At 39.7% G+C, this 12,365-nt stretch overlaps 1 protein-coding gene across 1 annotated transcript in view; it reads right to left on the reverse strand.

The window, feature by feature from the left end:
- Positions 1–12,365, reverse strand: part of pla2r1.L (phospholipase A2 receptor 1 L homeolog) — a 41,893-nt gene that overhangs the window by 25,757 nt on the left and 3,771 nt on the right. Inside the window, exons 2-9 of the mRNA XM_018235837.2 lie at positions 11,522–11,902; positions 10,871–11,044; positions 8,145–8,309; positions 7,517–7,630; positions 4,577–4,717; positions 2,813–3,001; positions 785–945; positions 32–136 (exon numbers count right to left, since the gene is read on the reverse strand). Coding sequence (XP_018091326.1) covers positions 32–136; positions 785–945; positions 2,813–3,001; positions 4,577–4,717; positions 7,517–7,630; positions 8,145–8,309; positions 10,871–11,044; positions 11,522–11,902 — 1,430 coding nt within the window. The remainder of the gene's footprint in view (positions 1–31; positions 137–784; positions 946–2,812; positions 3,002–4,576; positions 4,718–7,516; positions 7,631–8,144; positions 8,310–10,870; positions 11,045–11,521; positions 11,903–12,365) is intronic.

The following is a 12,365-nucleotide window of genomic DNA, read 5'->3' on the forward strand; positions in this document are numbered from 1 at the left end:
AGACAAAAGAGTTTTTAAAACAGAAAACTACCTTGTGACATGCTTCAGAATTTATTGGTTCTGCTTCAATTGCTCCTGGTTTTTTGCAAATGGAAAGTAGTTTTTCAGTGCATTGCTTGCATTTCCAGCCTCCATCCTATGGGGGGAACCAAAAATACAAATGAAATAGTGGGAAAGACAAAACCCATTACTAGTATATATTTTACTCTCTCTATATAAAGGAAATGTTTTATACTAGGAACAACACTAGTGATGTCTTCTTTAGGCAGTTGGTTTTGTGTTTTCAGGCTGTTGTAGCTCTTAATATGTATTCTGGGGATGGAACTGCAGATGTTGTAAATTCATATCACTATGCATACGAGTTTTTGTTTCCAGCAAATAGACCCTCTGCTAATACTAAGGAGGAACATTACTTTCATTCAAACAACTGACAAACTTCAACCGACAAACTTTGCATAGTTTAAAGGCAAAATACCCCCTTGCATGTTACAGCCCCCAAATCAATAGTACTCTACACTGAGCCCCTAGAAATGGCTTTCATTCCCCTTTATAACTAATTTACCATAAGAACAGCATGTATTTTAGTTATAGGTTCCCTTTGCAGTGACACAAACATTTTTATTTGAAACGTATATGGCCAGCATACATTGTTTACAGTAAATGTTCATCCCTGCTCAACAGTCACATAAAGGAAGTTATGTGATGTTTTTGGACTGTGACTCAAACAAGATATGACTACTGTTCTAATGATAATTTAAATGGAAGCAGATGAAAAGCGGCTTACAGGGTTTTGTGCTGACACACACAGGGTGCTGTCACTGGCCTGAACAATGGGCTGGTGTTTCTGCCAGTTAGTGAACGTCACCTCTGAGCCATCTGACCAATGAAAAGTGACTGGGTCCTTCCGTTCTGTGCTCAGTCCAATCCAGGCTTCACTCACAGACTCTGTAATAGAAAATAATGAATTGTCACAAAATTACATACTTTCTTATGCTTTATTTACACAATGCTAAGATATTCCACAGCAATTAAACGCCAATTATGAGACTCTGCCCCACTGAAGTTGCTAAGTTCATATACGCATCTTGAATATAGTATCATCTTCCCATTGCTTTCCCCACCCATACTTACTGCGATAATGCAGATTTACCTGCAATATCGGTGCCATCTCCCGATCTGGCACTAACCATTCAGATCAAATAAAGTAGTTAAAGACCAGATCAGACGATGTTCTGCCCCTGACAGCAATCGTACGAAAGTTATGTGCGACAAAAACTAGTGACAGTCTCCCACTGAAAATCATCAGATCGGCAATACATGCAGAGATATTAGGGCAAATTCACTAAGATTCGTAGTTGCACCAGGCGTAACTTCGCCGCACTTCGCCACACTTCGCCAGGCGTAGTTTCGCCAGCGCTTCGCAAATTCACTAAAATCCGAAGTTGCGCTCAGGGGTAGCGTAAGGTTGCGAAGTTGCGCTAGCGTTGATTCGCTAAGTAAAGCGAAGTTACGCTAGCGAAGGCTAATTTGCATACGGCGCGAAATTCAAATTTCAATGGAGGAATACGTATCAGCACTACAAATGGCTAGAAAAGCTTCAAAACATCAAATAAAATTTTTCATTTGCCCTACACATGTGCCCACTGTCTAGGTAAGTTGCCATGAGTCAGGAAATGTAGGGGGGAAGGAGGGGAGCCCCAAAAAAAATTTCGATCTTTTTCAGCCTATCACCCATAATGTAGAAAACACGCCAGCATTTTTTGGGACTTAGAAAAAATTTTGACTTTTTTTGAAACAATCCCTATCTACTCTATTGCGCTTCGCCAAGTCTGAGCTGGCGAAGGAAGTCTAGCGTAAAAAGTAGCGTTCAGTACACTGCACGCCTTAGTGAATTTGCGTAGTTACGTCGCTAGCGAAACTTCGCCAGGCGTAAGGGTGCGAAGTAACACTAGCGAAACTACACCGAAATAACGTTAGCGTTCGGCGCTTAGTGAATTTGCCCCATTATAGGCAGCCAACAGAAAATTTCTAACCTGTCTGATCAACTGAACAACCGATTGTCATGGCACGAAAAATGTAGGGAAACTTCACACTCGGTCCGAAAAATGGTCAAATCGAGAATTTGTAAGATTATATCTGCACGTCTATGGCCAGGTTTACAGCCTTTCTTATCATCTCCCTCAGCCTTCCTGTAGTGTTGTAATCTAATTACAAAATTGAATAGGGTGTGGCCAAATCATCTGGAATATGGCATGAGTGTATAATTCCCTCATGTATTCACATTGAAGTAGCCAAATCACCATATTTGGGCATTAAATGGCCAACCTAACCTACCACTTCTGTAGTATTGGACATTATTTGTCAATCAGGACAAATGTGTAGATTGGCCAGTTTCTGACCTGTTTAACTCTTCAGTTCTGCATGTTTCAAGTTAAGTTATAAGTCTGCTGACACTTATGTCATTTATCTGTTTAATCCAAAAACGTATATATAAAATAGAAGTCTGCCATTTTTTTCCCTTTAGAATGGATAGTCAGGAACACGTACACAAGTCGTCAGCTTGGGAAGCCCATCCTACACCCCACCAACTACAACTTCCAACATCAGCAAACAGCCAAATGGCCAAAAAAAAAAAAAGACGCGCGTCAAAAAAATATTCGCCACGCGACAGAATTTTTTTGCCACCCATAGACTTTAATGGGTGTCCGCGACATTTTTTTTTGTGAAACAAATTCGCCCATCCCTATTTACTGCTTCTCATCTTAAACAACTCCAGACCCATGCCCTGTTGCATAGAACAGCCTGCACTTACCATGTTGTAGAAGGTTCAACACAAGTTCCACATCTGCCATGGAGTTCACACTGGATAATTCACTCCCATCAAACTGACAGGCACTGGAGGCCTTCACCCAGGTTAGAGGTTCCTTTACGACTCTGTAGCAGAAGCGGTTGTAGGGGTACCACCCAGACTCACACTTTGTTGGGTAGGCTTTCCACACGTCTGGCCAAGATAGATTTACATAAAAAACATTTCAAAATCTGAATTTTATTTCAACCACTTTATAAATAAAAGATTCCTACAAACACAATGGAAGAAGGGCCCCTATAATGTCACAATGCTTTGATCGATAGTTTGGAAAATGGGCGGAGCTTGCACAGAGTGGGTAGGGTTTGGGGGGATCATGATTGGTGTTATGGAATAATTGGGATGTGGCCATGCCAGATCATGTGCATGACCATACGTGTGAGGGGTTTTTTATATTTTGATTGGGCCCCATTCTATCTGGTGGTATGGTACACTGCCCATGGAGCTCAGGTGATTGGTGGGCTAGAAACTGGGGCCTACAGGGGCCTTATTATTGCTCATGGCAACCTGCACAAAACAGTTATATAAGCTGTCAAGTTGGTCCCTCCAACAGCAGTAGGGCCTGTTTCTCCATCGCCCTTTTAAAGGAGAACTAAAGCATAACTAAAGAAGTAGGCTATAAATGTTGTACATTATGTTTTGGGCATCTGTGCCTGTCTAAGTCAACCACAGCCCTTTAGCAGTAAAGACCCGTGCCTCTGAAGATGCCCCATTAGCTCCCCATCTTCTTTTCTGCTGATTCACTGCACATACCCTGTGCTGCTGTCACTTCCAGAACTTAGGAACCACCACCTCAAAATATACAGTACACATAGAATAGAAATGTTACAATATAAGGCTGATTAGTAATTTACTATAATAAAACATGGCAACACAGAAACCAGTGCATTTAGCATTAGCCCTGTAGCATCATCTTATATTACAGGCCAGCCTCATTTTCTGCTTGATAATTTGTGATGATCCCTAAGCTTAGCTTCTCAACAGCTGCTCAGAGCCCACTGAGCATGTGAGTGTCGCAGACACTTTCCAAGATGGTGACCCCCTGTGACAAGTTTGAAGTCCTGGATCATTCCTGCTACCAAGAAGCTGAAATTTAAGACTGGTGCAGTGAGTTCAGTATATAAAATATGGCATTTTTGGCCACATTCATCTTTAGGGTTTACTTCTCCTTTAACAGTATAGACACTTCCACGATGGTCTTTCCAATAGTAGCATCTTCTAATCTTTTCCAAGTGTCTTTAAAGTATGTTACAGAGAAAGCTATTCTAAGCAACTTTTCATTTCAGCTGATTTGATTTTATATAGCTATCATATGATTAGCCTTCCTATTTTTCACTCTCATCTCCTGTTTTCTAACCTGCTGCCTGGTTGCTAGGGTAATTAAACCCTAGCAACCAGATAGTTAAAATTCCAAGCCTGACAGCTGCACAAGAAACAATGTAAATAATTTAAAAACCACAAAAAATAGAAAATGAAGACCAATGACAAAATTCCCACAGAACACCATTATATAATGGTGTTCTGTGGGAATTTTGTCATTGGTCTTCATTTTCTATTTTTTGTGGTTTTTAAATTATTTACATATGAGGACAAGGATCATTTTAAGGTGAATGGCCCCTTCAATGTAAAAACATTAGTACTGAAACAACCCCAGCAAATACATAACCCATTCTTATTGTATGTTATAATATAAACCATGGAAACGCTTACCAAATGTGTCAGCATCCCTGGGTGCCAGATACTTTTTACAGGCATAAGGTAATGCAGAAGTACATGGAGAACTTTGCCAGCCTCTGTTTCCAAAACCATCATATGTGCCACAGTGCCCCTCTTCATAGTTATAGGTGTCATCTGTATTATAAACATGAGAGCTGAGATGGGGTCATACCAATATACAGTCTTAATGCCAACCAACTTTGAAGTATTTCACAGGTCCCCAGACACCGCTCATCACGTCACGTTACTATGTCAGGCATCTTGTTCTTATCTTACAAACAGAAATTATTATGCCATTTTGCCTTCATTAACGGCGATAAAGGACAGACTGGTTCAGTGCTAGAAACTGTGCTTAAAAGCTTCCAGCTTCACTTTGTAGGAACAAAAAAACATGAAGGGAGATGTATACAGATTAGCTGGGATTCTCATTGGAGGTTTATTTTTTCATTGTAATACAATCACAAACCCTGTAGAGCTGGGGAAAATGTTTCCTGTGTAATATTTCATTAAGAGTACAACCCTGATGTTGCTGGAATAAAGTTGCCTTAACCTTGATATTATGTTAACATATGCTGTGATTTGTAGTCCAGCAACAACTAAGTAAGTGTAGTTGAGCAACATAGAATCCACTTGCACGTTATAATCCCAGTTAGGCAGGGAGAGAATGTTTTGCTCATTAACACTATACAGCATTTACTATTAAAAGGACAACTGTGGGAATATATAACATTTATTTAAAAACAGGATATGTCTTTTACCAGAAGGAGAATGAGCACATCTGGCACAGGGATGTTAAATCTGAAGCCCTCCAGCTGTTCTAAGCTACAGCCCCCCTTATGTCTATTGTGGATGTGCATTCTTAGCCATCTTTATTCTGTTATTTACTGACTGGAAAGGCAAAACATTCTGTCAACACTGACATTTCTAATGTGACCTCTTCCCTGTCTGTTCCATCTCCCCCGTCCCCTTCCAGCAACATGTACAGTTTCAGTACTATAAACATCCTTCCACAGAATGGATGCCATTTTAATTTATTGTTCCAAGTCATAGTCTATATTTCCACTTAAATATACAAGTTATATAGAAGTGTATATTTATAGGCAGGGTCTGTCCACAAACCAGACATTCTGTACCTAAACGTTATATTGAACAGAAGGCGAGGCTCCACTGGGAATGAGAAAGTGGAGCACCATTTCACATACATGACCATGGGGTTTCTTTTTGTCTGTCCATCTCTCTCTCTCTCTCTCTCTCTCTCTCTCTCTCTCTCTCTCTCTCTCTCTCTCTCTCTCTCTCTCTCTCTCTATATATATATATATTTATATATATATACTTTAAAGGAAAAGTAAAGCTTAACTAAAGAAATAGGCTAGAAATGTTATACATAATGTTTTGCGCTTCTATACCAGCCCAAGGCAACCACAGCCCTTTAGCAGTAAAGATCTGTGTCTCCAAAGATGCCCCAGTAGCTCCCCATCTTCTTTTCTGCTGATTCACTGCACATGCTCTGTGCTGTTGTCAGTTACTGAGCTCAGGAGTCGAAATATACAGTACAGTAGACATAGAATACAAATGTCATAACATAAGGCTGATTAATAATTAATACAGATAATTGCTACATGGCAGCACAGAAACCAGTGCAACTAGCATCAGAATTTAATAATCAGCCCTGTAGCATCAGCATATCTTACAGGAAAACCTAATTTTCTGCTTGCTTATTATGACAACCCTTTAGATTAGCTTCTTAACATCTGCTCAGAGCCCACTGAGCATGAGTGTCGCAGACACTTTCCAAGATGGTGACCCCCTGTGACAAATTTGTAATCCTGGATCATTGCCGCTACTGAGAAACTGAAATTTTATGCTGATGCAATAAGATAGGGTTTAGTTTAATTTGCCTATAAAGATCTCTTCTCTCAGTTTGGGATAACATCCTCTATGTTAGTGGCATAGGGGGTGCCTCCTTTTGTGCCGAGGAAGAGCCACTCCTCCTACATCCACCACCCCTGTGTTTGTAGATCTCATAACACCCATGTGTAGCCTCCACCTCTATGTCTCTGAACAATTGTCAAGTCATCATATGGGCTGCTGTTTTACTTGATTGCCTTACACACATCTAGGTAAACAGCTTCACAGCCTAGAAGTCTCAGTTGGTACTAGACTACAACTCACACAATCCACTTTTATGTTACTGAGCTAAAATTCCCATAACTCTCTTACAGTTATACTAGGTAAGTAACTTAAAGGAAACATTTATGATAAATAAAAAAACCTCATTTGAAAACTATATGGTGCTGGTTTTACTTTCGGCTAAAAATTAACATTATCTTTAAAAACCATCCCTTTATTGGAGCACCCTATAGATCTGCTATGGTCCCTGACCATGTTTCAAATGAAGGGTAGGCATGACCTAGCGGTTCCTGCATGAAGCACAGTAGGAAAAGATAGCCAATCACAGCCTTTCAGTCACACATGCAAAGACAGGCTTCAGTTCCCTATCAGGTCAGTCTAGCTGCTGACTGGTTACTATATTACAGTGCAGTGTGCTGAGTGCTGCTGGCTCCCCAGCACAGCCTGGGAAAAAAGGAAGCAGGAAGTGGAACAGATGGGTGTGGCTAGTGGTGTTTTTGCAGAAACTTTCAATAAATTAACAGGAAAGACTACTTTTTTAAGCACATTCTTATGTACTGGCACATTCTTGTTTTACCACATAATATGTCTCCAAAACCGATATTGGTCATTAATCAGCCTGACCATATACTGCAAAGCTACAATTCCCAGTATCCCATGTAATCCACCACTGTCACATTTGGTCTTATACATCTCACCTGTGTGAGCCTATTCTTTTTATAATGTCCCGTAAACCTTATATTCTATACTGCATTGCTCTGGTTTGTCATTTATCATTTTAGCATTAAAAACACTTTAAATTACTTGATTTCCAGTTTGCCATTGCGAGTGGTGCCCCGTCTGACCAATTCCAGCCAGAAGCTTCCGCCAGTTGATTTAATCCAATCCAAAATGCAACTCCCGAGTGACCCATCATCCCTGCAAAGTTGACATAAATAAATGGCAATTAGTAAAAAGAAAGAGGCCCATCCTGCCTTCCCGCTTCATGTTATTCTCAAATTAAACAAAAAAAGAGTGCTCATTAAGAGGAAAACATTATCACTAATATTAACAACCTGCAAAATGGAACAGAAAAATAACCTGGGATTAGCAATACAAAATGGAATTTAGCAGCCACTAGAAAAAGGAAACAGTTTTCAGCACCGGATAAAACACTGGAAAGAAACACTTCTGAACAGAGCTCTATACTTGACCTGGGACCTTTTACTTTTACACGATTAAGGAAATCCTTGATACATTGGAAAAGCAAGGTAGTTTATATGGCTGCTGTACATTCCATCTGCTGCAGCAATAATATAACAGGAGAATCCTGTTTTCTTGTAGCCTGTAAAATAGATTCCAGATATATCTATATATGTCCCCGGTAGCTATCGCAAAACATTGATCTAAAATGCAAAAATCATAAAAATGTGAGGATAATGTTCCTACTTACTGGAAATGTAATTCTGTTCATCGACGCTTGTAATACTGAGCAGATCTCCACCCTGCGCCTGACAAGAAACACGAGCTTCGAACCAGGAGAGGGCAGAATGTAAATTGAATTGGTAACAGGTCTGTATGGTCTGGTTCTGCTCCCATAAGTGCTCACAGCCGCCATCTATAGGTTAATAAAAGCATAATAGATAGGCAAGTACATTCTGTTTAAAAGGACACAAAGCCACACTAGCCTGCACTGCTCAACCTAATATTACCCAGCATACTTTAACATATTATATCAATGTTAAGGTAGGCTGTGAGCTGTAGTCAAACAGCATCAGGGTAATATTCTTAAAGTAATATTGCTCATTAAAACCAAAGAACATAGAGCCATATTTACACATATCAGAGGACTACAGCTCCCAGAATGTTTTAACAAATTATATTAACAAAATATATTAAAGTATGCTCAGATTTGTAGACTAGCAAATAAGAAGTGAGGCTGAGAAGTGTTCATATCCAAATTATAACTAATATTGTTCAAAAATGTTCCATCCCATCTGGTTGCTCAAAGATATCTGTTTCAATGAAAACAGGCAAAAGTTCCTTAACTCTCAATAGCTATTTTGGTCTGAAATTGTTAATTCAAAAAGTTTATTGGTGACTAGTTACGATAAAGAGACACTAAACCCTACTGCACTGCATAACCATACATTATTCAGTTTTTGTTGGACTACAAATCCCAGCATACTTTGCCATTATTATCAAGGTTAAGGCATACTGGGAGATGCAGTCCACAAATTAAGCTGGCCATAGACGCAAAGATCTGGTCGTACGAATCGAGGATTCCTACGATTTTCGGAACGTGTGTGGAGAGTCCCGACATTTTCCGTCCGGCGGAGATCGGTCGTTTGGTCGATCGGACAGGTTAGAAAATTTCTGTCGGCTGCCGATAATATCTCTGCGTGTATTGCCGATTGTACGATTTTCAGTGGGAGACTGTCACTAGCTTTGGTTGGACATAGATATCGTACGATTGCTGTCAGGGGCAGAACATTGCTGATCTGTTCTTTAACTAATCTGACTGGTAAGACTTTGATCTGAATGGTTAGTGGCGGGTCGGGAGATGGGAAAGTCCGATCGTACGATGATTCGTACGATCGGATCTTTGCATCTATGGCCAGCTTTAGGGTTGTATCAGGGTTGTATTCTTAAATGGATACTGTCATGGAGAAAATTCTTTTTTCAAAATGAACCAGTTAATAGTGCTGCTCCAGCAGAATCCTGCACTGAAATCCATTTCTCAAAAGAGCAAACAGATTTTTTTATATTCAATTTTGAAATCTGACATGGGGCTAGACATTTTGTCAATTTCCCAGCTGCCCCTGGTCATGTGACTTGTGCCTGCACTTTAGGAGAGAAATGCTTTCTGGCAGGCTGCTGTTTTTCCTTCACAATGTAACTGAATGTGTCTCAGTGGGACATGGGTTTTTACTTTTGAGTGTTGTTCTTAGATCTACCAGGCAACTGTTATCTTGTGTTAGGGAGCTGTTATCTGGTTACCTTCCCATTGTTCTTTTGTTTGGCTGCTGGGGGGGGAGGGAGGGAGGGGGTGATATCACTCCAACTTGCAGTACAGCACTAAAGAGTGATTGAAGTTTATCAGAGCACAAGTCACATGACTTGGGGCATCTGGGAAATTGACAAAATGTCTAGCCCCATGTCAGATTTCAAAATTGAATATAAAAAAATCTGTTTGCTCTTTTGAGAAATGGATTTCAGTGCAGAATTCTGCTGGAGCAGCACTATTAACTGATTCATTTTGAAAAATATTTTTTTTCCATGACAGTATCCCTTTAAAGCATTTTTGCTCAGTTTTTCATTGTTTTTCATGTGTAATTAAAGGGGATTTTCATCTTAAGAAACAATTCCAAATCCTATTTAATCATATTAGTCAAGCAAAATAAAATTTACTTACACCATATAAATTATTAAATCATGTTGCCTTTTGTCTAGGAATTCACCATCACACAAGCAGGCAGGCAGGCACCATTTTGTAAACTTGCATCTTTTTTATGTGCCAAAATGGAGGGCCTAATGCCCATTCCCATGCACTGGCTACAGAATTACATAGTAAGGTGGGAGGGGGAATGTGAGGAGTGCAGTGGCATCTAAGAAGTGCAGGATGGAAAGTGAAAGTCATTGCCAGCCCTGTCTCTATTTCTAAGGCATAGAGGAAGAGGAGGCAATGAATGATTGGCAGCTAAGATTTTTTTTAAATGCTTTTATAATAGGTATGGATGTCTTAATAAGAAACAAATGTGGGTTTTATGTTTTATTTTAACATTCATAGGACTTTTATTATATGTCTTTTTATAACTGGGTGACAGGTCCACTTTAAATTTTTGTGTCTACTTCTATAGATAACTAGGGTGCATAGTGGGGCTTTATGGGTTTAGTGCCTCTTTAACAATGCACATTTTGGGGCATATTTATTGTGCTGTGTAAAACGAATTTGCTGTAAAAAGTGTAAAAAGCAGCCTTTTAAAGAGGAACAGCAAAAGAAACTTTCTCAACTCAAGATGTACCTGTATTACTTATTATTCACTTAGTAATGAGTCTGAGGAGTGCTCCAATTATTATTATATTTATATATTGATATATTCTAATATTTTCATATATATATTTAGCAATATCAGGATCACACAGAAGAATTTAGTCCAATTCAAGCTTGTTACTTACCAGCTATTGGGCATAATCCCCATTTTCTATCCTGGTCATGTATCATGGTGGTGGAGCACCAATATAATCCGTCTTCTCTCCCTTCTTTAATACATTCATGGTGCCATGAATTTTTGTATTTGAAGGGAAAAACACATGGTCTCCCAAGTCCATTCCCCCTAAGGGTATAGATCTCTGCAATGGAAAACACATGGGCAGTGGCATGATGGAAAATGATGAAAAGTCAAGTCTAACAAATCAATACAACAGACTGCACAGATATAGCGTTAAGATACACTGCAATGATCTCAAAGACACTACTTTTTATTGTCAATGGTAAAAACACACCATGAGTGAAAGCTTTTTGGTGACTGCTGCAAATATTGCCTAGTGTAGGCAAAATAGACTTTACTGAGAGTTCATGAAAATGGTTAATATACATATAAATGTAGCTGCTAAAAATATCCATCTGTTCTTCCATGCTACTAAATGGATACCATTAAGAAATCAAATAGGAAACCTTCCTGTCCATTTGGGGAAAAAAAATTCCAGCTAAAAAGTCTGCTGTTTATAAACAACATCCTGGTCCAATAAATTACCGACATATTTTGCTTCTGCTACATGTTACTTTATTTTATTTTTTGGGATAATACCATGACCTATGCATCTTACCTTGAAAGTGATGCTCACAGAAGCTCTCATCCTGAGACATATGTCTCTTCCACTTATGGTACGAATGCTTGCTGGCCACCACTGTTCCACTCTCTGCAGTCACCATGTAATGATCAGCACTCATCAGGATGTCATTGGTGCACTTCCACCCCAGTGTATGGAGGGCAGAGTCGCACTCAAACATCCTCAACGGTCGATGCTGGTCACTGACATTCAGCCCCAGACAGCTGCTGCTTCCAAGGTTAAACAGCCCATGGTTAGACACCCATTTCCAGAGCATGTTACTGGATAGGATGCCGCAGTCTTGCAGAAAGAGTCTGCCTGAATCCACAGCAATGCACTTAGACAGGTCTCTGCTCTCTATGGCAAACATGTCTTTACCTGTAATTGCAGGATTGTTTTAGGCAGGTGATCCATGTATGAAAGAAATAAGAATGGTTAGTTGAGACAGGGTAAACATAAGTGCTGAATTTATACCCCAAGGCGTGCCCTAAATCCTGTGCCAGTAGCATATATTTTTAGCTTAAAATACATGGGTCAGAGTGGATTTAGCAGTTACCAGGCAAATATCCCGCTTGCAAAGTGACCGTGTCTGGGTTTGGCTGTATGCAAGTATCCAGATGTTATTGCTTTTGGCTGTCAGTATAGTTCAACAACCCTCTAACTAACTGTCTGACAATTGACCATTGCTGCCTAGGAACAAGCAAACGTAGAAGAAGCAAAAACTGATCCGTGAAGAAGCACTCATGGCATTGTGGGAAACAGTGATGAAACACAAGAGACTTCTGCTACATTATTTCCAGAGTCCAAACCAGCAGTTCAGAGTATAACAGGAAACATACAA

This window comes from Xenopus laevis, chromosome 9_10L, assembly GCF_017654675.1.
Source record: "Xenopus laevis strain J_2021 chromosome 9_10L, Xenopus_laevis_v10.1, whole genome shotgun sequence".
Taxonomy (NCBI): Eukaryota; Metazoa; Chordata; class Amphibia; order Anura; family Pipidae; genus Xenopus; species Xenopus laevis.